Source organism: Pteronotus mesoamericanus, unplaced genomic scaffold (assembly GCF_021234165.1).
Source record: "Pteronotus mesoamericanus isolate MK-2021 breed Mesoamerican mustached bat unplaced genomic scaffold, CSHL_Meso_final scaffold_1186, whole genome shotgun sequence".
Classification (NCBI taxonomy): Eukaryota; Metazoa; Chordata; class Mammalia; order Chiroptera; family Mormoopidae; genus Pteronotus; species Pteronotus mesoamericanus.
Genome location: NW_026555302.1, coordinates 2,973,127 through 2,999,335, shown reverse-complemented (window position 1 = coordinate 2,999,335; position 26,209 = coordinate 2,973,127). Strand labels below are relative to the sequence as shown.

The following is a 26,209-nucleotide window of genomic DNA, read 5'->3' as shown; positions in this document are numbered from 1 at the left end:
TTATATTGTTATTTATTTATTTATTTTTGGTGAGAACACTAATGATCTATGCCCTTAGCAAATTTCCAGTATACAAAACAGTACTGTTAACTATAATCACCTTGCTATGCATTAGCTCCACAGAACTTATTTACCTTTGACCAACATCTTCCAGTTTTCCCTTCCTCCAGCCCCTGGCAACCACTAATCTGCTCTTTGTTTCTATGAGTTTCACTTTTTTTCTTTTTTTTAAGATTCCACATGTAAGTGATACCATATACTCTTTGTCTCTGGTTTATTTCATCCATGTTGTCTCAAATGGCAGGACTTTCTTCTTTGTTAGGGCTCAAAAATATTCCATTGTATGTATGTATAGATATTTATATATACACATACACACACACATATACATTTGTATATACACATATACCACATTTTCTTTATCTATTCATCTACCAAGAGACACTTAGGTTGTTTCTATATCTTTCTAAGTGCATATTTATCAAGTGATAACCTTGTGGGATGCTATTAGGAAAAAAAGTAGAATAAATGGTCACATAAGTATGAGGAAAAAAGATTAAACGAAGTTCGTTCATTAATTAAATATATAAAGAACATCTGCTATATGCCAAGTCCTGCTTAGGTGTATTAAGTTTCTTTATTACAGATCTTTCCAAAAACGTTAATATGCCAATGTGAATTGTAACTCAACAAAAAGAGGATAGAAAATGCCACATTTCCCAAATAAATGTTATTTCTGTGAAAACTTTGCTCGTATGTCTTTGTGAATGTAGGTGGGACATCACATGATTAATCTCTTCTGGAAGAATGTTCCACTGGTCCAGTTCAAGACAGGCTGCACTAGATCAGCTCATTTACACATACTGACAATAAACTCATGTAAATAAATGAGGTGTATAAAAGAAGTCAAAATATAATTTGTTTAAAATTAAGATTAAAGAACCAGAATGTCTTCTTTTAGATAAAATGATCATATTTAACTGGTCGTTATGTGGCTGGTGGAATTAAGTAAACCTTGAAAGATGTACATAAGGAATTCTGTTGTTGAACTAATTCACAGCCTTGTGTACAATTGGAAATGTTCGAATATGGTATCTAAATTGCAATTTTGCATTTTATTTAACACTTTCTTTGACCATAGTAACATGAGCAGATCAGCTGATTTAGTCATTGTTTTCATTTAGTGTTGAATGATTAATCTGATGTATTTACTTTATGCAGCAAGTTTATTGAATACATAATGTAATCTGAACACTGGGGGAGAAATAAAAGCTCCAGCACTGGAAGTTCCTGGAGTGAGGTTAACGTAAATATAAGTAGGAAAGCAATTGTGTAGAATGATGTGGGCATTTATGTGAATAGTGCCTTAATGACTCTCACTGAGATTCAAACTCATATGAAAAAAACCACATATCAGTAATACCTTTACATAAAATACTAGCATATTAATGTCACAATAAAACACATTTTACTTCTATTTTTTGTTTCATGTTCTAGTCCAGATACATTTCTCAATCTAAAATATGCAGCCGCTATCCTGAATTAACTGATATTTATTCCCTCTCATTGAGTAGATCATCCTACCTTTTAATGGAATCCCACTAAAACACTACTTTCATCCCATCATGCCCCTTCAAGAATATATAAGCTCCCCTTTGCTTACCTGTTTAAATGTAAATCCTTCTGATTTTCTTTGAAGATGTTAACCAACTACATAAAACCTTGTAGGCTATAGGATGAATCATCCTTTCAAAGCTAAATCCATCTCCGTGCTATTTTGTTCTCCCCAAGTAGGCTCACTTCTCTTATATATGATCTTACCTTTTTTGAAAATGCAGTCAAGCTTCTTACGCTCACCATGTAGTCTTTTATATTCTTTGTTGACACTGTAGACTTGAATAAAGATAAATACTCTGTCAGCAGCAATATACAACTTCTTTTACGTTCTCTACAGCAACTTCACTTGAGCAGCTATCATGCACTATGGAAACTGTGAGCCCCTCCTTCCTTCTTGAAACTTCCTTTGGTTGCCAGAATATCATTTTCTCCCTACCTCAGTGATCTGTTCTTAGTACCACTTGTAGGTTTGTCTTCTGTCCATCTCTTAAATAATAATGTTGCAGTAGTTTCTGTCTTGGGCTCTGTTCCTCTCATGAAAGACACAAATCTGTAGTTCTAGCCCATATTTTTATTCTGGACTCCAGAAATGATTATTCACGTTCCACCTAGACACTTGTACAGCAATGTTCCACAAACACCTCAAGCTCAGCAGTTCTAAAGGGCTGCAAATCATCATTCCTTACTCTCTCCCAACAAATCTGTTCTCCCTCTCATGTTCTATCAAATTGCCCAACACACACTACATTGCCTGAGTCAAAACCCTGTAGTCATTAATTTCTCCCTTTGCTTTCTACTGTTCAATGACAAAGTCCTATCACTCCTACTTTCTTAATTCTTGACTATGTTCCTTTTCCCCTCCATTTACAAGGACATGTTTTTATGTGACTTGTTAAGTTACTGTTGTTTATGTTCCCATATCTCCACACATTCATCTACTCTATACTAACTTGTATTCTACCTAACCTATTACTCAACTCTATAGGTGTATTATAACACAACTAAATAATTAGGTACTTGTCTGTCTTATAAGTGGACTATGAGCTCCTTCAAACTAGGTGTTGTCTCTGTTATCTCCCAACTCTCAGCATCGAGCACAATGCCTGGGAAATAGTAGGCGCTCGATATACGTTTATTGAATAAGTGGATGATGACCATTCATGAAAGAATACGTTAATAATGACTCTTTGCCACCAAAAAAAATTATATGAGGGAAAGAAATGAATGTTTACCATGTTAAAAACAGTGATGATAACAATAGTACTAATAATATTTCTTGCTTACCCCATCAGAGAGCTGTGCTTATATCATCTTAGTAGAGTCTAACAGGAATCCTCTGAATTAGCACCATTTTTAAGGACACAAAGACTCAGAGAGGTAGTAAGGAGTAGAAGCAGAGCTTGTATTCAGGTGACATGACTGCAGATCCCACGTTCTATGCTAATCTGCCTAGGGATTTAAAACTGTTGACATTTACTAAATAAAACAGCTGTGAAAATTCAATCAATGTCCATTACAACCTTAGTAGTTGAGGACCTACAGTGTTTTATAAACAAATTAACCTAATTGAAAATGGTGTTACTATCTAATCTTGATGAAAATGTTAATATTACTGCACAAAAACAAACATTTTGTGCTTTTTTTCTGTAGGTCCTCCTATTATCACTCTTGAGCCAATTGCAACTATTATTAATGCTGGTGGCAAAGTCATACTGAATTGTCAGGCAACTGGAGAGCCTCATCCAGCCATTACGTGGTCTCGTCAAGGGCACTCTATTCCCTGGGATGACCGAGTTCAAGTGTTGTCCAACAACTCATTATACATCTCGGCTGCTCAGAAAGAAGATACATCTGAATATGAATGTGTTGCTCGAAATTTGATGGGTTCTGTCCTTGTCAGAGTACCAGTCACAGTCCAGGGTGAGTATGATCAGACGGACGTTCATAGGAAACAGCACTGGGGGCAACTCAAATCATAAAAATTATTAAGCATCTTAATCCAAGTGTCCTATACCTTAAAGGTACTTCTAGATTATGGAGCCAGGACAAAAACCACATCATAACTTACAGGCTGAAGGGACTAAATACAGATTAGAATTGAAAAGTACCAAGTTAATTTAAATTCCCAAACTGAATTTTGGATTGGAAAATGGTCAGATTCATTCTCAGAAATCAATGCGTATATTTTGCTTTAAAAAAAAAAAATATTCAAAAAGTAAATAGTACATAAACTTCTTGGCTGTTAACTCTTTCAGGAGCCACATCCAAGTAAGTCAGGATTGTAGCAGGACAGAAACTCTGGTTAACTAAAGTTCTTCTCTCATGCTTAGATTTTAATTTTGCTGTGAAGGAGAGCTTCCGTAAGCAATTTCTCAGCAGTTCCAAATTTAGTTTTAGACATAGTGCATGTCTTAAATGATAACCAACTTGTGATTTTTTTATTTACTGAAACAGACACAAGGTAGATTTTTTTTTAATTTTATTTATTTATTTTTAGAGAGAGGGGAAGAGAGGGAGAAAGAGAGGGAGAGGAGCACCAATGTGTGGTTGGCTCTCGTGTGCCCCCTACTGGGAACCTGGTCTGCAACCCAATATGTGCGCCCACTGGGAATCAAACTAGCGACCCTTTGGTTTGCAGGCCAGTACACAGTCCACTGAGCCACACCAGCCAGGGCAAAGTAGAATGTTTTATTTGCAGTTCATGGCGGGTTTTCCCAGTGGTCTGCCTGGAGACCTTGCAGCGTCACCTGTGGAAGAGGCATCCAGAAGAGGAGCCGTCTATGCAACAACCCTTTTCCAGCCAACGGTGGGAAGCCATGTCAAGGGTCAGATTCAGAAATGCGAAACTGTCAACATAAGCTGTGTCCAGGTACCCCTCTTTATTTGACAGATGGGCATGTGTTCATTTCTGTTCCCTCACTATGGATTATCCCAGTATTAGTAGTTTCAGTTGAAATGTATCGGTGGGCGTCATGTCTCACTTTGTACAGTGGATGGTAGCTGGTCAGAATGGAGCCCGTGGGAAGAATGCACAAGGAGCTGTGGACACGGCAACCGAACCAGGACCAGAACTTGCAATAATCCACCAGCTCGACATGGTGGGCGGCCGTGTGAAGGGAGTGCTGTGGAAATGATCATGTGCAACATTAGGCCTTGCCCAGGTGAGAATCCACCGATGAGCGCAACGTTTATATCTTTAACTCCTAACAAGGGTTAATAATGACCTTTTCTTCTTCAATGTGAAAAGATGTCATGGTCTCTACCCTGGAATGTATTCATTCTCCGTGTTCTTAGTTCTGTCTTATGGATAAACCTGTGGAGGTAGATAGAGCATGAATCAATGTTAAGTAAAATACCTGATTTCTTTGAATGTTATAAAAGGCTTCCAGACTGTGGTACATTTTTAGTCATGTAGAGAAAACGTACATAATTACAAAGTCATAAAATTTTAGAGGTAACGACCATAGGTAACACCTAATCCAGTCATTCATTTTCAGGTGAAGGAAATAAATAGAGAAGGTAAAGGGTTTCCCAGAAACACACAGTTAGTGAGGACTAAAATAATAATAGCTACCATTGACTGAATGCCTGTCATGTGCGAAGAACCATGCTACATGCTACGTGCTTTATATATAAGCTCTTTTTGACTTTGCAAAACAGCCCTACAACACAGGTACTTTAGGGCTCTTTGAGATTAAAGTGACAGAAATCAGAGTTACATAAGCTTAAGTAAAAATTCTACTTTCAGGTATGATTGAATCCAAGGATTTGGCCAACGTTTTCCTAGCATGTTTTCCATCTCTCATCTCTGCTCTCCTCTCTTGGCTTTATTCTCCTTTAAACTCTTTCCATGTGGTGGAAAAAAATGACTGCTGGCAGCTACTGGCTCACAGGGGCTTATAATCTAAGGCCTCAGAGACAAAGAGTTTTTTTCTCTCAGAATTCACGTCAACCTCTGGGAAGGGACCCTGTTTGATTTTGTTTGGATCTCATGCTGACCTCTGAACTTGACTCCAGGAGGAGGACACTGATAGCCAACTGGGCTACTTGCCCACAGCCTGTCAAGAGGTTCAGAGCTCCTTGTTTGACAGCCTGAAAGAAACCATATGGGATAGAGAGTGGCTCTTCATTCAGTCATTCATTCATTCAGTCATTCATTCATCCATCCAAAAAATATTTATTGAGCACCTATTCTGAGCTCGAGGCCCTGTTCTAATTGCTCGAAGTAGAATGATAAACAGATAATATCATTCAGATATTGACAAGCATATAGAACAAACTCAAATAGTTGAAGTGATAGAGCAAAAGTTGGAGAGACACCCTAGCTGAGACGGTCAAGAAAAGGGATATTGACAAACTAAAATGAGACCGTTGTCTGCTGCATTGGGTATTGCATCGTATTGTACAGAGGAGCACACTGATATCCAGAAAACGTAGTTAATTCACTAGGGAACAGAGCTAGTAAAAAAGTAAATCAAGGATTTGGACCCAGGTCAATCTGATGATTCCCAAGCCTATTTGCTTAGATCCTGGATACCTTGATTTACAATTCAGAACGTCCATTCCATTATAAAAATAAAATACTGCCATGAAATCATAACGAAAATAAACTAAAAGCCAAAATTATTGTTTAATCTTGAATAATTAGAAAGCTAATTAGAATAGCATACTACATGAAAGGAAAAAGAGCCAGAAATACCTGATTACAACAGTCTTTGTAACAGTTTGTCAGCTATAATAGCTGTATAATGAAAAGCTAAATGACCTTATAAATTTCCCTGATTCCTTGAACACTTCCTGGCTTTCTGGTGCAAACTGATATTCAAGGCTTATGTTGTGCTTTCCCTGCTCCAGTTAGAAGAGTATTTTTAAACTTCCAATCCTCCCCCTAAAAAAGATCAGTGTCTCCTGGAATGGGCCTTTCTGCTGCCATTTCAGAGTCATAAAAAAAACACATATTCTTACATCTTACTTAAAGAATGAGCATTTTTAAAAGTGTCTTTTTGAAAATCGTTGAGAACTTTGAGTGAAGAATGGCTGTACTAGCTCATAGCTCCCCTGTGTGTAGTACTTACTGCATGTGCTGTCCTGACCCCAGCAATTTTCATCTACAAACTTGTGATTCCTCACCCTGATCCTGCTATGGCAGGTTCTGTTAGTATCTGCCTATTGCAGATTATGAGCTGGGCACACAGAAGCCCGCTAACTCACCTGGGACGGCACGGTTAGTAGGGACAGAGCGGTTATTCAGGCCCAGGGCACCTGGTCCAGAGTCCCTGCTCCTAAGGACTATGCTCTGTTGTCTTTCCAGAATGAGAATTGCAACATAGTGTGACGACAAATCCATCTACTATATTTTGCATTTTTCTTATATACTAATTCCTCAACAGCTGTCTTCTTTGGTATTACGTAGATGCCATGATGTTTTATGCCGCCTCTGTTTTATATTATCATTCTCTCTTTTTTCTTCTTGTCATTCCATTCATAAAAAAGAAAAATTTCAACTCTCACATTTTGTATCATGACGTTCACTTCTCATTATGGTTTTCTGTATTGATTAAAAAATGAAGATCTTCTAACAAAAAACTCTATTTATATGAACTAGAAATTACACAGATAATAAATGAATAAACATCACCCAGTTATATTCTTCCAATAAAAATGAATCTATATATTAGAGAAAAACACCATTGAATCAACATTTCTTTAGGGATTCTTAAAAAAAATGCATCTATGCTGTAAGACTTCATATTGTAAGAAGTGTGAGCTTTTGTTAACCAACAGCCTTGAAAATAGAACATATGAAAATAATTTGAACAGCTGAATTTTTAAAATCACATAGTTCATATATAAAGATTATGAGCATCAGCAATATGGGTTAATAAAGAAGTAGTTTTGAGTATTATCTGCCAAATTTTTGAAGGCTTTCTTCTTTCCTTTTAGGTTTAGTCATATACTTTTTAGTGCAACTTTTGTCAGCTAAAATAAATTTACATGACTGTGTTTGCCTGTACCTGCAAAGTATAGGGATAAGTAGTCAACTCAATTAGAAAATAGTTAATGAAAAGAAAATGCAAAATATGTTTTAAAATGTTTTCTAAACAAAGCAACCAAATGATGATTTCATTACTTGGTTTTCAGCTTACTCTGTTGGTGTTTTATAGGTTGTTAAGAGAATATTTAGACACAGACCTTAACGCCCTGTTTTGCCTCAGTCGTGGTTAAACTGGGTGGCAAAAACATACTTTATGAGCCCAATATCTAGAAATTACCCTCAAAACAAAAATATGACCTGATACTGACTTACACATAAGAGAAACCATACTGTTGATTCTCAGCCATGCACCTGGTAAGAAACATAAGGTTGCTACAGTCTTGTGGTCAGATGGTGTAATATGTTAGTTACCAAATGAAAGCCCCTAACATCACTCTTTGGAAAATACCAACCAGTTTTTTTTCTGTTGTTTGCGTGGCAGGTGAATGTGTTATTCAGAACTTTTAATTCATGAGCATTATGTAATGGAGACAACTTTTTTCAAAGCGGTATAACTGTGCAAGTCATCATGTTGTTAAAAGTTCATTTTTAAACATGGAGCTGAATTAGGGTTAAAGGTGTGGTCTTGTTTTCTGGGGTCCAAGTTATCGTTTGGAAGCATTTGTGTTGTCCATTGCCACATCTCAGTCTCTTAAACAGCCTTGCTCCTAAGCTTTCGGTTCCTTCCACTTTCCGCAGAGCACAGAACACAGACAAATGCTTACCCAGGTTTAAAATCTCAGATTGTGTTTACTTATGGTAGTGTGATTAAATTTTATAAGGGTCAAGTCAAGGAACATGTATAAAGGACCCATGGACAAGGACAACAGCGGGGAGGATTGAGTGTGGGAGAGGGGCATCGGGCAGGCCAGGGGAGAGCAATGGGGAAAAATGGGGCACCAGTAACTGAACGACAATATACATTTTTTTTATTTTAATAAAATACCCCCTTCAGATAACGTTAAGGATTTATTTTGGCATTAGTTAACGTTCTGAATTTTCCTATCGACACCAAACCCCATGAAAATCTAACATAAAGGAGAAAGGAAGAACATCGCTCATGGTTTCTTTGGTTCAATTTTAATTATTTTAGACTCTGAGCTCATTTAACTCACGACTGAGTTCATTTACTTGTCTAATGCTGCTGCTGTTGTTGTTGTTGTTGGTTCTGTGGCTCGAAACGCTGTCTCCTGGGGTATTTGCAGTTCCCGGAGCGTGGAGCGCCTGGCAGCCATGGGGCGCGTGCAGCAGAAGTTGTGGGAAGGGCACCCAGATGAGAACAAGGCTGTGCAACAACCCACCGCCGTCATTTGATGGCGCCTTCTGCGATGGAGCAGAAACACAGATGCAAGTTTGCAATGAAAGACACTGCCCAGGTAGGAAAACTGCAATGTCTGTACCCTTAATAAATTAGCATCTGCCTCTTATCTAGGTAGCGTGTCAGTAAGAATCAGTGCCCATAAGAACATCCCTCAACCTAACTATGCCCAGTGTTCAACCTGCTCATTTTTAAGTAGTAACAGAGCATGTATGTTTTTTCCTTAATCCAGTGGATGGCAAGTGGGCCCCCTGGGCCAGTTGGAGTGCCTGTTCGGTGTCCTGTGGAGGAGGTGCCAGACAGAGGATGAGGGACTGCTCCGATCCTGTTCCGCAGCACGGAGGAAGCAAATGTGAAGGGAGTGACGTCCAGAGCGATTTTTGCAACAGTGACCCTTGCCCAAGTGAGTGTTGCAAATAGTGAGTCAAAATTATACTTTCTCAAAGTTCCATTATGGCCTTAGGTCCTTGAAGTTATAATATCCCGTTACGGGATTCATCTCCCTTTGATTTAGGGCATGGAAATGCAGTGTGTTGCTGTGTATCTGTATAATACCATAGAAGTGATCGATTTGTATGGGCAGGGGCTGTGTTCTGTTTCACCTGTGCTGTGGGACCGCCTGCAGAGCACGTGGACTGGGACACCCTCACATGCTCACTGTTAACGATGTTGATAATTCATTATGGAAGCAAGCAGGTGGCTCTTTGCCTTAATGCAGTCACCACGCTAGCTTTTTAGACCTCAGCAGCCATCTGAATCCATCACATTTTGAATGTGACAATCTTGACTCATCCAGCAGAGACGTTGTCTCGTTCATATCCTTCAGCTCCTGGAATACTCTAAGACTCAGTAACTGTGTGTTAAATGGAAATGTACAATCGCTGTGGTCAAAACTACAGCTAACCCATCTACCTTTGGAAGCTGCTTATTTATCGATCTGCATGTCTTTTTGGTTCCTGGGGAGGGTCTTCCCATGTGTTTTGGATGAATGTCACTGTGTAGCACGTGTCCGATGGTTCTGTATTGTAGCTCACGGTAACTGGAGTCCTTGGAGCGGCTGGGGAATTTGCAGTCGATCATGTAATGGAGGGCAGATGCGGCGGTATCGCACGTGTGATAACCCTCGACCCTCCAACGGAGGAAGAGCTTGTGGGGGGCCAGACTCCCAGATCCAGAGATGCAACACTGACATGTGTCCCGGTGAGCTCCCCAAGTCCTGGCAGTAAAACAAGCAAAGCATTCTCTTTACTGTGCATTGCAGCAGCACCATGATTTCAGATCTTAAACTCCAAGTTGCATAGGCAGGGCCACCCTAAATGGACATTTTCAGACCGTTTATTATTCTTGGCCATTCCATTCTTGTTCACAGTGGACGGGAGCTGGGGAAACTGGCATAGCTGGGGTCCCTGTTCTGCCTCTTGCGGAGGAGGGGAAAAGACTCGGAAAAGGCTGTGCGACAACCCAGAGCCATCTCACAGGGGCCGCCCCTGTCCAGGAGACGCGACTCAGGTCTCCAGGTGCAATCTACAGGCGTGCCCAGGTAAGCAACCAAGTTAGGTTTGGGCAGGACTGTTGCTTGCACATTTACAGTCTTTCTGCAGGTTACAAAAGGGCATCACGCTGAGCCCGTCCATTACAAAACAGTGCTCTCGGGGAGGGAGAATGAGGAAACGTGTCCTATCCTCCTCCGGCTGCTGCAGCTCTACCCCCAAACTCATGGCTAGATTTTAGCCTGTGCTTGCCCCTTTGCAGGCCCCCTTGGAACAGAATATGGTTTGCACAGCTGTAATTACTCGTCTTGGGCTTGAGGGGTGAAAGGGCGTGGAAAAGCAGGGAAGCCAGGCTGAGACTCCAGGCTGGAAAATGAGGGTGAAGCAGAAACTGAGTATCTAACAGAAATACACAGTGGGAGGCTATTTCACAGACGGAACTATGGAGCACATGAGTGTGGAAAGTAAAATAGAGGCCAGTTCAGTTTGAGGAAAAAGAGTAGGAAGAGGTCAGTTTAACTACCATAACTCAATTCTTACAACAATGGCTGGCCGTTGTGAGTAATGTAAAAATTGTGAAGAAACGAAGTCAAAAATTCTAAAACTCACGGACTTTAGAAAGAGTTTTCTGGAATCCTAAGAAATGGTGGGTACTTGTCTCTGAAGATGGACTTTCTAAGGGCTAAAGGAAGACCAGAAAGAACAGTTTCATGTTTTTGAAGTGTTGAGATACTACAGGACTTTAGAAAGCTTTAGGATTGCCTTAGAGATAATGTGTCCCCAGACTCATAGAGAGCAAGCAGACAATCCCCAGGCAGGAGGGTGGTCAGGGGGTAGAGGAATCAAGCAAAAAGGAAAAAGCGACTCATGGACAACAGTGTGGTGATTGCAGGGAGCAGCAGGGACAAGAAAGAGGGGGGAGTGGGGGGATAAATGATAATGGAAAAAATACAATAAAAAAATAGGTTTAAAAAAAAAGAAATCAAATGTCCCTGGACCTGAAGAAGGCCCATTTGGCATAGTGAGAGAAAGGGTTTATATGAGAAGATTTATAGGATGTGGACAAGCTAAACGGGCAAGTGTCAGTCAGTCAACTGTTCAATGTGTCTTCTCAACACATCAGCGGATCTCCAGGGACATTGAGGCTCTTCCACCCTCTGGTGTGCTGGTAGGTCCCATGTCAGTGGCGGCAGTTTGTAGCTCAGCCTCTAGTGGCACCAGAGCCCCCGTGGCAGAAGGAAGCCCAAATACGCAGACAGTTTGGATTACCGAGTGTGGCAGGAAGCTTCAACTGACGAGATGGACGAGGGGATGTATGCGGAGCCCCGAGACTCAGGTCCGTCTGTGAGACTGGAGAACCAAGATCGCGGTGGGAGGCCCTGCTTGTTAGCAGTGACCTAGAGAACTGAGTGAATTAGGGCTCCTTCTACCCCTCTCTCTCTTCCTCTGCCTAGGAAACCAGAATGGCCTACCACGTCCTGACTGGCCCTACTGTCTACTTTCTTGCATCATCTTGCAGTGTGGTTCCTATCAATCCCTCTCTAAGCTCTCACTTTTGGTTTCTCCAAAGTAGCAAGCAGCCACCTCCCTGAAGGGTGACACATGCCATTCTCTCTACCTGCAAAGCCTTCCTCCTGCCTTCTTCCCCGGCTTAGTTAAGATATCTACTTTCTTTAGATTTCCAATCAATTTTAACTTCCTTTATAGACTTCCCTGAGTAGTAAATCTTACACATTAGTACATGTCAATTCTACATTTTTTTATGGAATTCGAATTGATGTCTGTCTCTCCTATTCAGACATAAGCCCTAGGAAGACTGGTCTCGTGTCTTTTTTTCTCTTTCTTATTACCATTATATCCTCAACATTGGGTGAACAAATGAACATAGTCCAGAACATGATGGCTGAATCATTGTGGGGGAAAAAAAATGTTTTCTCTCACTAATAAAGTAATGCAAATTAAAATGGTGAAATACTATACCTATTGATATTTTTGAGATTGAATATAATTGTATTCCTCCCCTGATTTAATCCATGATAGCAATATCTGAAACACCTAATGATTATTTTAAAATGTATTCAATTAAAAGGCATCAAATAATGAATATTTATTAATTTCACATTGGCTTCTTCCCAATTTGTTTCTCTCTCCTATCATGACTATTCATTTAAGAATAGTCATGAACCACCTCTCCTATGTGAGTAACCAATAATTTCGTTGAACATTGGAAAGAAGATGTAAAATTATTGCAGAGATTATTTTTAAAAAATTTATAATTATTTTTCAACTTGATTGTCTTGGTATGAATCTGGCAGCATTGTTAAAAGTACAGTATCCTTCAAATTTTTCACAGGGTAAGCATTTTCAAATATATATGGAACATGAAGAACTTGATAAACCCAAGATCTGAAATCCGACTAAACAATAAATACCTCCCAGATAGGCCACATTTATGTTAACAGTGGCCTGTCACAAGGCTTAGTAGCTGTATTGCTGGTGATCCCTCCTGTCCCTCTCTGTTCTCGTGAAGGAGGCAAACAGATAAAAGAGCATGGGTTTCGATGCCAATCACATCTGCGTTCAATCCTCATCCCACCACCTCCTGGCTGTACTGATGATTTCTCTGGACTTTATTTACCGAGTCTGCAGACTGCAGCTACTTAAATGACCTTACAGGCTCTTTGATAGGATTAAAAGAGTTAGTACATGTTAAGTGCTTACCAAAGTGCACGATATGCTCAATAAACTCATTATCATCATTTCATCGCCATCAACAAACACCTACTTTATTTTGGCTTTGGGACTGGGTGCTGATTGTATTCTTTGGGCTGTGAAATGCAGTTATGATGTGCACAGATTGGAAGGGTCCTAGATTTATGGGGGTTGATGAGTGTTACATGAGAGTAGAATGTTTTGCAAGCTTATTTATGACACTCTTAAATTCAGATGTCATATGATCTTTTCAGAGGTTTGAGAGATTTGTAGCATCTTTGAACATGGGCCTTTTTTTCCCTCCGTGTAGTGTTGATGAAATTATTTCCTTATCCAGGAATGTTTTTCCTTCTCCCAATAGGTGGTCCCCAGCGAGCCAGAGGAAGTGTTATTGGAAATATTAATGATGTTGAGTTTGGAATTGCTTTCCTTAACGCCACAGTAACAGATAGCCCTACGTCTGATACTAGAATAGTACATGCCAAAATTACCAATGTGCCTCGCAGTCTTGGTAAGTTCATTTGCTTATAAAAGGAATTAATAAGCCTCTTTCTAAAAATTTATGTATTAGTCTTCATTTCGTTATTTTCATTGAAAATTTCTGGAGGATGTTCCTACTAAATGGTCAGAACAATAGTTCTTTCTGCCCCAGTGGTCAGCTCTTAAAGGCACATGAAATACTGTATTTGTTTTATTGCCATTCAAGATTATTTAGGATTCATCCTTATGACTAACATACTATGAAGACAATAATAACAGTGAACTGTCAATGCTTTGCTTTGTCCCCTTATTTATCCTTCTTTTTTTAGGTCCAGCAATGAGAAAGATCGTTTCTATTTTAAATCCCATTTATTGGACAACAGCAAAGGAAATTGGAGAAGCGGTGAACGGCTTCACCCTCACCAACGCGGTCTTCAAGAGGGAAACTCAAGTGGAATTCGCAACTGGTTAGAGCCAGCTGAACTTAATATTCTATTGCTATAAAAAATATGATGGCTTTAAAAGTTGGTGGTTAAGAAAAATACATTATATGTTCCCACAGAGAATAATTTCAAGGTTTTTTGAAGCAATCTTATCATAAATGATATAAAAGCAATTTTTCATTTCCCTGTAAATTTTTACTGACATGGGTCTCTAAGAGACCATGTGTTTTCAAACAGTATAGTGATTTTTATACCTCCAAATTTTTTTTAAATGTATTTTACGTATCTTTTCTCCTTCAATCCTTAGAAAACGTTTTAAAAGCCACACAGAATAGGAGAATGAGTCATTGCTATCAATCAAAGGCTCTTGACTGTGAACCTAACAGTCAATGAGAATACCTGACAGGGAAATAAAAACAAGCAAATCTAAATGCTTTTTGCTTTTATCCTTAGTGCTAATGAATATGTATTAGCTGTTCATGGCTCTTGCCAAGTACATGCAAGTCCACTTCGAGCCTCATCAAAGGTGGTCAAATGGCAGCGATTTTTAAGGAAGAAAGACTGAAGGAGGGCATAGCTTTTATCATCCCACAAGTGGGTGTGTCTTGACCATCCACTCACTAAGACGCCCCTTTGCTCCTGGTTGAAACATCGGAAAGAGCGAAGCTCCATGGACAGGCTTGTAGCTATTGCCTGTTCGCCTGGTAAAGCTGCCTAAGCTGTCTGCCCCTTCTCACTAGCAACCCTTCTTTGTAGAGCTGTCTGGGTAATTGCTTTTGACTTTAAAGTGTTGGGATCCTTCACATAATCATATCCTACATTTCTGCCACATAAAAAGAGATTTTAGAAGAAACCTAATTCAATAAGCCTAACTTTAATTGGGAAACCAAGTGCTAATTCAATTCTCCTATTGTCTGTGTTTATTCAAGCGTTAAGTAAAATAACATAGCTGAATGGGAACATAAGGTAAATCACTTCTGCATTTACACAGGCCATATAGTTTTTGCTGTTAAAATGAACGCATTGTAATTCCCAGGAGAAATCTTGCGGATGACTCACATCGCTCGGGGCCTGGATTCCGATGGTGCTTTGCTGCTAGATATAGTTGTGAGCGGCTACGTCCTGCAGCTCCAGTCACCTGCTGAGGTCGCTATAAAGGTATAAACTGTCAAGATAAGTGGCCTTCACTGTTTATTGGAGTAATGGTAAGAGTGGGAGTCAGAGATCCATAGGAAGAGCAAAGAGAACTTGGGTAGTTTCTCTTGTTTGCTTTGGGGAGTAAATGTCTAAACCACTGAGGTTAGAAATGGTTGCCTGGTCTTTGTTTACCATCGCCAACACATGGAAACAGGCTAAGTGTCCATGGCAGGTGAATGGATAAAGATGATGTGAGATAGATGACTGATTGATAGATAGATAGATAGATAGATAGATAGATATAGATAGATTACAACATGGATGAATCTCGACAGTATGAAGCTAAGTAAAATAAGTCAACGGAAAAGGACAAAAACCATATGATTTCACTTATATGTAAAATATGAAACAAAAAGTAACAGACAAAATAAACAAAAGCAAACTCATAGACGCAGACAACAGAATGGTGATTACCAGAGGGGAAGGTAGCAGGGAGGATGAAGTATATAAAGGGGACCAGATGTATGGTCCCCCTTTGATGGAGACTAGATTTTGAGTGAGCAATACACAACAGAGTACACAGATGTCAAATCATAATCTTATTCGCCTGAAAATTATATAATGTTATTAACCAATGGTACCCCAATAAATTTAATTTCAAAAAATCTTTATGGACAAGTCTTTCCAAACTCTTAGTGGTTTATTACTCTGCTTATCAGGACCATGATCACTGGTATGTTGATTTAAGCCATTTGTTTAACTTTCTACAAAGAGAATAGTAACTCTTAATATAAAAGTTCCTGTATATCATCCATAAAAGTTTCTGAAAATAAAGAATAAACAATCTTTTCTTTTGACCTACAACTTTGAGTCCCTTATAAACCGATAATTTATAACAGTAAAATTATTAAATGAGCTTAATAATGAAAAGGTTCTAATTTTATCTCCTGAACACTACTGTAAAATCACAATTCTATTTAGAACTAAAAATGCTTAGCCTCTAAGCCCTTTTCTTTCCTTGGTCTACATCTTATACTACTCTCAGGAAAAAAAAAAAAAGTAAGATGAGCCATGCTAACCCTCAGATCCATATTGTCCTCCATAGGACTACACAGAGGACTACATTCAAACGGGTCCGGGACAGCTGTACGCCTACTCAACCCGACTGTTCACCATCGACGGCATCGGCGTCCCGTACACATGGAACCACACCATTTTCTATGATCAGGCACAGGGAAGAATGCCTTTCTTGGTGGAAACACTTCGTGCATCCTCTGTGGAATCTGACTACAACCAGTTAGAGGAGACACTGGGTTTCAAAATTCATGCTTCAATTTCCAAAGGTAATTTAGTTCAAAGCAAGTCCAAATCTTTCTAGAAGGGTAAAACAATTGCATTGATGCCCTTCAAAATAAGGATATTAAGGCATAAACCAAACACGATGACATTAGGCTTGTTTGTGTGTTGTCTATGTTTTGTGGTGATAAAGCCAGTCCAAGGGGAGTTTAATACATTTGTTTCACTAATATGCTTCTTCATATAACATGATGGGGTTGTTATTCTATTCTATACACACAGAGATGTTTAAAAATGCATACTCTTTCAGAATGATTTTTCATTAGGTAGTAAAATCCATTTGTTCTTGTTCTGAATTTTACATTTTGTCAAGGAATTTTTTTAAATTCCTGAAATAAAATGTCAAGGTATATCTTAATCTAAACTGGTCCAAAAAAGTTTCCATATTTTAAAAGCAGTACAAGAGTAATCAGGATTCCAACTGTCATTTCTTGTTCCTCGAAGTTATAATTTTTGAACTGCTTTTCATTTTCCAAGCACAGTTCTACAACCCTTGGTCTCAGCAGTCTCCCTGTGATATGTGGTTTTTTGATTTGGCTGTACCCTGGGACTTACTTTTCAGGCATAACAATTAACATTCCATAGTCCATGGGGTTTTGGTGGTCGGAGATACTTGCATGTAGTTGTGTTGATACTGTTTGACTTTAACTTTGAACTTTACGTTCCCAGGAGTACACTTAATAATGGTTCACATTGGCCTTGTGAATGTATATGTTTTGCTCTGCGCTGGATGTCATAAAATAGATCCAAGTAAATTTTAAACAGCATCATTTTGTTTGGTCATGTTCAGTAAATGCATTAGCATTTTATTTTTACCACTTAGTCTTGTTTTCATCAGTTGTGCGTGTGACTATTTTCTTCAGTTGTAAGTGCTTCATTAAATTTGAGATCTTTGTAATCTAGGACATCTGGGACGTTGTGTGCATATTTTTGAGATAGTTATAGATTCAGGAAGACTCCAAGGCGGTGGAGTCCATCGCCCCACACACACCGCCCCCCCCCCCCCCGCAATGCACGCGTTACCACCCACACTCCATTTACTGTTGTTGTGCATGACCAGGTCACTGGAAAGGAGCCACTGGAATGAAGAGTTATGTTTTCTCTTCCCAATATTGCCTCCTTTTCATATCTAATCTCTGTTTCTACTTTTTCTGGTACTCCATATAATTAAAAAAGATAACTTGGAATAAGACTTTGATTAAAAATCCATTTATGCCATCTGGGACTAGAGGACTTAAGATGATTTTTGGAAAGTCATGTACAGTTTCTACCCAGTTGTGTAAATCCTTTAAACCTGAAATGGTTTGAAGGTCTTTGTGGTACCTCTAGAGGTGTTGTTGGGGAGTTTGGGTCCTTCTACAGGACATTTAGAGCACTTTACTTAGATACTGTGATTGTATGAATTACATCTGATATGTGTGTGCCCATCTGCTTGTTGACATTTTCCTGAGAATCAAGTGTGTACCCGCAGTTTCTTTTTAAGTGACCACCAGGGGGCAAGCTTGCATTCTTGGTTGCTTAACCAGAAGGCTCTTTCTCTGTTGCTTCTACAGTTACGGTTACAGTGTAATTAGAGTCACCTAGAGAGTCTGCTGAAAGTTCAGGTTTATAAAACCAAAGATTTTGGTGTATTTAGACTAAAGTAGAGCCTGGGAGTTTGTATTTTTAACAACCCCTAAGTGATTCTAATGTATCTGGTCTGCACATTGGCATTTGGAAACTACTGGTCAAGACAACTCACAATATAGATCAATATAATTTTTTAATTTATCTTTAAAATCAAATGGATTTTTAAACATAACTTTAAAACATGTTTAATTTTTGCAAGTAAAAAAGAGGTCAGAGACAATAAAGGGAAAGATAAATTAATTTAACTACATGTAAATTTTTTAAAAGTTCTTCATGGGAAGAAAAAACAAAATTGAGCAGAAAAAAATATACACCAAGAAAAACTATGTACATTCCATATTATGGACAATTATGATTAACCTTAATATATATAGGCTTTTAAAAAAGGTAAACACCCCAATAGAAAAATACATAAAGGCTAAGGACAGGAAATACATGAAGGAAGAGACAATAATGAAAAAATGAATGTGAAAAATCATTTAACTTCATCAATAAGCAAAGAAATGCACACTGAAACAAGGAGGTACTATTTTTCAATTATTGTTCAGAGATTAGTAAGTGTGATGCACTGTATATTGGAGAGGTATAAGGAATGAACCCCCCGCCCGCCGCCCCGCCCCGCACCTTACGCTGCAGGCAAAGGTGTGACTAGCTTTCCTGGAAAGCGGTCTGTGTCCGCAGCCTTTCCAGTCTCCTCCCTTTTCAGTTAGCGCTTCCTAAGAGTCTGCCCTGAGAAAATCACTGAAGCGGCCAGCAGGAAGTGTCCTGGAAGTAAGAGGCAAATGTGTAAATGATGGCACAGCTGTATGATAAACTCTTAAGCAGTCATTAAAACAATTTTAAAGGAATGTTTAGCTTATTTATTCATTAAAAATATCTGTTGAGCGCCTACTGTGTACCAGTCATGGCTCTATGTCTTGACAGTGTAACTGTGAACAATGGACGAGGGAGGTTGTCCACAACATGATAATAATTGAAAAGCACATTGTGATCCCCATCTGCGTCGCTCCTCCTACAGTGACTATGAGAAAATCTTTATATTGGTTGAAACAGGAAAGACTTTCCATTCGTGTTTGTTTTCACCTGCTGCATTTGAGATCTATGCGTTCCATCGTTGGCATACCTCCCCAGGGAAGATTGTACTGGAAACAAGGGGCTAGCATTCCACCCAGCCAGTTAATTTTGCTTTTCTCTCTGTGGTAGGAGATCGCAGCAACCAGTGCCCCTCTGGGTTTGCCTTAGACTCAGTCGGACCCTTTTGTGCTGGTAAGGAATTAAGGAATAAATAATGCATTTTTATTTATACTGAAATAGTTAATAATGGATACCATTCAATGGACACCTATTGCCATTTTGCTGGAAATTGAATCATCACAATCATCTCTGAATGTCCCTTTATATAGCTGAAGAAATCAAGACATGAAGAAGTTAAATAGATTGCCTAAGATCACTCAGCTTCAAGCAGCAGAGCTGCATTTCAATTTTAGATACAAAGCCCATGCTGTCAGGGGTCATAGCGAAGTACAGAGGTGGCGCAACCACAGGGACAAAACACTGGACTCTGTGTGGCCACTTGATTGCCATGCATATGAAACAGCAGTAATTCAGCTCTAAGGCGCCCAGCCCTAGACTCACTCAGTCGTAGGATAGGAGAGGGCTGGGGCCCAAAGACTAATGACTAAACCAGCCTTGTCTCATCCAAGCACCCACACAAGAGTCACAGATAAGGAAACAGCTGAGTCAATGGCTCAGGGAGCTCAAGTCTGCATACACCATGCCTGTCTTCCACTGGTAGGCCATGCAATGCAGTACACCGGTAAAAGGTGGTTTTTAGAAATAACACTGCCCAGGTTCAAATTCCAGGTCTACCAATAATGATCTGTGTAACCTTGGGCAATTTACTGAACTCCTTTGCTCCTCAGTTTTGTCATGCAAATGAAGATAGTAATTAAAATACTTGTCTCCTAAGAACGTCTTTATTGATGAGTACAGGTAGGCAAGAGGGGATTAGAGCTGGTAAATGGATATTTTATCTTAGTTATTATCATCATTGTTTTAGAATTGATCTAAACCTCTATTCACTATCAAAGATAATTTGAGGACCCAGAATTCATGTTTATTCAACATTTCCATTTTGTGGCACTTTGAACATTTTCTGCTACGTGTGACTCAATTCAATGGCCTCTTTAAACACCTACTTTAATAACTCCCAGAAAGTGGGGGGTGTATGTACTAACGGGGCCTTTTGTTGCTTCTGTCAGACGAAGACGAGTGTGCAACCGGGAAACCCTGCTCCCACGCCTGCCACAATGCCGTGGGGGCCTACTACTGCTCCTGTCCGAAGGGCCTCACCATAGCCGCTGATGGGAGGACTTGCCAAGGTCTGTACTCACACACCTAAGTCCGGTGGGCGTGTTTCAGCAAAGGGCGTGGCAGTCGCAACCCAGGGACAGTGTCATAGACCAGGGCTCTTCTCTCCTACTCTTTCTGCCCGCCTTGGCCACAGGCAGCATACCCTCCGTGGGCGAGAAAGCAGGGAAGTGCGAATAGTGCCGACACACTGCCTCCCTGTGGGGCACTCTCACGCCCCACGGCACGGCCAGGAGAGGCACCAGGACTACTGCCGTACCCGCTTTACAATCAGGAGACTCAGGAAGCGGTTAGGAAGGATTTAAGGAAACCGCACAATCCTGATAGCACTTTGGGAACATGAACAAAAAAAATATTTTTCTATCAGACACAAGGTATGCTTTAAAGTTAAAATTGTGCAAGAATCTGGTTTTATAATTTAAAAAAAATAATGAAAAGAGGGAAGGATTTCTCACTCTATGCCCAAAGAGGTCCCCTTCTAAATGCAAGGAAGAGTGAGCCAGGGATATTAGAGGGAGAGGAATAACTTGTACGAAGTGCCCAATACGCATTGAGCATCTTATGTATATTATTTCCTTTAATCTTGAAAGCAACACTGAGAGGCAGATATTATTATTCTCATTTTACAGATGAGCAAATTGTGATCTCTGAAAGGAGAAGTAACATTCTTAAAGCCCCCTGACTTATAAGTGGTATAATGGTCAGGCCGGTCTGTGAAGATACCACGCTATGTGGCCATGAGCTTGTCACCCATTTAATTCACCTGAAATGACTCAGCCAAAAAAAAAAAAAAAATTAGCACTCTTGCTCTTATATATTTTTAAGTGCTATTTCTTATACCCATTTCACAGCAGGTTCTTAGCTTGGTTTCTTCAACTCACATTGGTTAAATAACTCCCTTTTTTTGCAGATATTGATGAGTGTGCTTTGGGTGGACACAACTGCCACACTGGTCAGGACTGTGACAATACCATTGGCTCCTATCGCTGTGTGGTCCGCTGTGGAATCGGCTTTCGAAGAACCTCTGATGGGCTGAGTTGTCAAGGTATAAAAATGGAGGCTTTTGCTTTATCTTATTATGCTAAGTATTAAGAGCCCCTACCTTTTGAATCATTTAAAGTAAACTCTTTTATGGATGGAGCTTCTTGGTGAGGTCTTTGGACATAATAATATTCCATGGCTGTTTCAAACATTTGCGACACAATGGTTTTGATAACATTCGCTTGTTATACTTGAGAGAGGAGCTCATACAGCACAATCTAATACAGTTAACTTTATAAAACTCCATTGCATACAACTATGAGCATATTTATTGCAGGCCTTTTTTAATAGACCTTATTTTTTAATGGCTTGATAATTTTTATTTAACTTGAGCAAATATTAGAAGTAGAAAATGAATTCTGCAGAACTGCACAAATAAATTTTCTAATCTCCTCTAACAAATGTTATTATCCAATGGCTAAGCAATTACAATGCATTGACATTCACCATAATGAATGTACAAAAATAGAAAACAGGCAAAAAGAGACATTAAAATATCACACAGCATTAGCACAACATCTTTTCTTTAAAATCCCAACGTGGATTTTATCACTGCAAAAGATATACAGCATTTCCATTGCAAACTTAAACTTCGCATCTTTTAAAATCTTGAAATGTTAAGCAATCTCAAAAGCACTTAGCAAAGTTGGTAAGTCTACGTAATGGAATACCGTCCACTCCGGGCTAACCCGCATCTTTAGAAGGTGACCGTAAACCCTCGTTACCAAGCAACAAGCATAGCCTGGACTGACCTTCCTCCTCTGAGCTGCCGCGTTACCACAGTTGCACTTTACTTGGTAAGGAAAAGATGCGGAGACCCGGCGGGGGCAGAGGGCGCTTGTTGCCAAGCACTGCACCAGGCCACTCACATGAGCTAACTCCCTTGAGTCAATGGAGGCAAAGTTTCCCTTGATATTAAAAGCTTGAGCCCGGGTCAGTGGATTTGGAAACAGGCGAGAAAGAGACAACGAGGCTCCTGGCTGGGCGAGCTCTGCCTTCCCCGCGCTCTTGTAAGCAGGGGTCCGGTTAGTGCAATGCGCTGCGTGGCTTGTTTTTGGTGTGCAGTTACACAGATAGGACATCTGATATTCAGAAAGACAAAAATAGGGGATGATTGAAATATAAAGTGACAATGAGCACACTTATAATGGTGTGTGGTATATGAGGTAACTTTATATACACAGCAAACACCTTCATCAGTCCACCCTATAGACTTTATTTTTTTTTAGAGCAGTTTCAAGTTCACAGCAAAACTGAGTAAAAGGGAAAGATAGTCCCCATATACTGCCTGCCCCGACTCCCGCGTGGCCTTCCCTGGTGTCAGCGACCTGCACCAGAGCAGTACATTTTTTTAACCAAGGATTAACCTGCACTGATACATCATTACCACCCAAAGTCCGTAAGTTTACATTGGGATTTACTCTTGGGGTTGTACATTTCATGGGTTTTGACAAGTGAATAATGATGTGGATCCTCCATTATAGTGTCACACAGAGTAGTTTCCCTGCCCTAAAAACCCTGTGCCCCACCTAGTCCTCCGTTCTTCCCCCGGACCTCTAGAAACCACTGATTTTTTTTTTATCGTCTCCACAGTTTTGCCTTTTCCAGAATGTCATGCAGGTGGAATTATACAATATGTAGACTTTTACTGTTGGCTTTTTTGCTTAGTAATATGCATGTAAGTTTCCTCCGTGTCTTTTCATGAGTTGACAACTCATTTCTTTTTGGTGCTTAATAATATTTCATTGTATGAATGTACCACAGTATTTATCTGTTCACCTACTGAAGGACATCTTGGTTGCTTCCAAGTGTTTGCAATTGTGAGTAAAGCTGCTATCAGGATGTCTCGTAGAGGCGGAAACAGTGGCTAAAAAAAACTGAATGCCTATAATAATAGGAAAAATGAATTAATTGTGGTACATCCACAAAATGAACCATTGTGCAGCTACTTTAAAGAGTAAAATGGAGCTCAGCTATTTGGCTTCAGGATTATGTGACCAGAAAACAAACGATAGCAAAGAAAAAGAAAATGAAATTTTATATTTAGGTAGAGATATATATGTGTACATGGAAGAGACATGTTATTATTTATACTATATTGTTAAAACAGATTGGTTTTTGTGGACAAGGCAGTAAAAAGGGATAAGGGAGGCCAGGCAAAAGAGAAAAAAAATGTATGAAAATCTTTTTAAAGTATACCATCGCATTTGGGTATTTACATTAATGTGCAGATTTTAAAAGATTAAATGAGAAGTTCTCAAGTAGAAGACAAGTACAAAATAAAACACTGGCAGCCTCGAGCTGGGGAAGGTAAGGTGAGGACTAAATATGGTGACTGTTATTTTGAAGAGTTTGGAATAGATGATAGAGAAGTGAAGAAATCTGAAATGAGTATAGAGAGAGGTTTTGTTAGGCTAGGAAAAATTTGATTCAGTCCATAGGTTTATGGGAAAGGTGACAAGAAGGAGGAAGTCCTTTAAAAATACAGAAGAAGAGGGAATTATCAATGGACCACAACCCTCATCTTGATGAAGAAGGAGGAGGTGGGCTACAGGACTCAAAAGCTCCAACAAGGGGACTTTTCTCACATGAAAGAAGGGATCTCTCTTCCTTTGGGACCGAAAGGAAGGAGAGCGGAGAAGGTACAAAAACAAACAGGCAGCATGCAGGAATTTTAGGAGTTCATTTTGCCCTTTTTTTTTTTTTAATTACACTATGACCCAGATGGTGTTTGGGAAGACTGATTTAGCGATGACAACAGACAAGGAGAAATGCCAAAGTAGCTGCAATCAGGCACAAGGTGATAAAGACCTGCCTCAGACGAATAGCAGCAAAAATATGGATGAAAGGTCAATTGCAAAATAGGTTGCAGAAGACCTTAGCTTTAATTTATTTTTCCTATCTTCATATTCCTGTTGTCAGCAACATTCCAGGGCCGAAACTTCCTGGAAACAGGAGTGGGAGCCATATGGTAAAGCATTTAAAGTTGAGGTGTGTTGTGTCGATACAGTTCTGAGTCACTAGATAGTGTCTACCTTTAGAGGAGTATGGAAGAGGGATACTCTCTCCAGCAATTAAGTCGATCAGTTGTCCAACAAATTATGTGAGAGCAATTGTATTGAATTAGTTTTAGGGAAGAACTGAGACATGATAATTACCAAATATGATTAAAATGTTCAACATCTGGGGTAAATTGACCCAAGTTGTCCAACAGAATAGAATGAAAATTTCGTTTTCTTTAACAGATATTAACGAATGTCAAGAATCCAGTCCCTGCCACCACCGCTGTTTCAATGCCATAGGAAGCTTTCACTGTGGATGTGAACCTGGGTATCAGCTCAAAGGCAGAAAATGCGTGGGTAAGAAGGGGCTTGGAATTCAAAAGCGTAACATCCTTGTAAGTAAGAATGATGCCTGATCTAGTCCACAGGCTGTTCCCTGAGCCTCTGATGTAGAGTTGGAATAACTACCATGTGGCATATACAGAGTCCATACAAAAACAAAATGGAAGCAATTCTTAGGCTTTACAGGTTTTACTTTCTAATTACCTAACCACTTTTTAAACATGCCCTACATTTTATTTACCAGTTTTTTTTCACAGAAGGCTAATACGAGGTGAGGCAAAAGTAGGTTTACGCTTGCTTGTGTGGAAAATAAAATAATACAATATCTAATGAATAATGATACAAGTGTAAACTGTTTTGCATACTCACAACTATAAACCTACTTTTGTCTCATCATGTATATAATGTATACATATATAAAGTTAAATAACATATATATTTTTTTATTTTTCGAAGATGTGAACGAATGTCGGCAGAATGTGTGCAGACAGGACCAGCATTGCGAGAACACGCGCGGGGGCTATAAGTGCATTGACCTGTGTCCACACGGAACGACCCAGGCGGAAAACGGAACCTGTGTTGGTGAGTGACTGTTTCAATGACTGCGGTCCTTGTGCCATTCACAAGCCAAGTAAGGCATCATTTTTAAAACTAATGATTAGAATAAATGTAATCTAATAAGGAAATATTTATTTTTCCAGTTTTTTTTATTCCCTACTTTTAGCATGGATGACCTCTGGGGTTCCAGGGTCATGGCTATGCAGGAAGCGGAGGCTCACCATGGAGACATGACCATTTTGAGCTCCCATCAGTAACAAGTTTGGTTTATATAGTTTAACATCCACATACATTAATAGCGTCTCTTTATTTCTGACATGCAATTTGGTATATATGTTTAGAATTTCATACGAGGCTTGAGAAAATACTGTTTGTAGAATTTATTAAACGTTCAAAACATGATTATTATAGAACTAAATATTCGTTAAATGTCAAATCAATGACCAGAAAATAAAGTAAATTATATTTCCCCCTAAGTTTATTCTTTACATGCTTGTTCTGTACCAGGCAGCCATAGTTAGCAGAACTATGAGCCGCACGATTTACAAAAATGAAAAATATAGTGTTGTTGCTCTTATGTACTTAGAATCTTACAACTTATGTGCTGGCATAAATTGGCCACTCCACTTCCTTCACCAAGAGAAAGAAACAAACTGTAATGCAAAGCAGAATGAAACACC

At 39.4% G+C, this 26,209-nt stretch overlaps 1 protein-coding gene across 1 annotated transcript in view; it reads left to right on the top strand.

Annotated features, from left to right (window-relative positions):
* Positions 1-26,209, top strand: part of HMCN1 (hemicentin 1) — a 392,649-nt gene that overhangs the window by 349,535 nt on the left and 16,905 nt on the right. The window contains exons 87-102 of the mRNA XM_054587651.1: positions 3,268-3,537; positions 4,316-4,486; positions 4,608-4,778; positions 8,857-9,027; positions 9,202-9,372; positions 9,999-10,169; positions 10,339-10,509; positions 13,533-13,682; positions 13,981-14,118; positions 15,131-15,252; positions 16,337-16,574; positions 19,420-19,482; positions 20,478-20,597; positions 21,497-21,631; positions 24,873-24,986; positions 25,428-25,553. Coding sequence (XP_054443626.1) covers positions 3,268-3,537; positions 4,316-4,486; positions 4,608-4,778; positions 8,857-9,027; positions 9,202-9,372; positions 9,999-10,169; positions 10,339-10,509; positions 13,533-13,682; positions 13,981-14,118; positions 15,131-15,252; positions 16,337-16,574; positions 19,420-19,482; positions 20,478-20,597; positions 21,497-21,631; positions 24,873-24,986; positions 25,428-25,553 — 2,502 coding nt within the window. The remainder of the gene's footprint in view (positions 1-3,267; positions 3,538-4,315; positions 4,487-4,607; positions 4,779-8,856; positions 9,028-9,201; positions 9,373-9,998; positions 10,170-10,338; positions 10,510-13,532; positions 13,683-13,980; positions 14,119-15,130; positions 15,253-16,336; positions 16,575-19,419; positions 19,483-20,477; positions 20,598-21,496; positions 21,632-24,872; positions 24,987-25,427; positions 25,554-26,209) is intronic.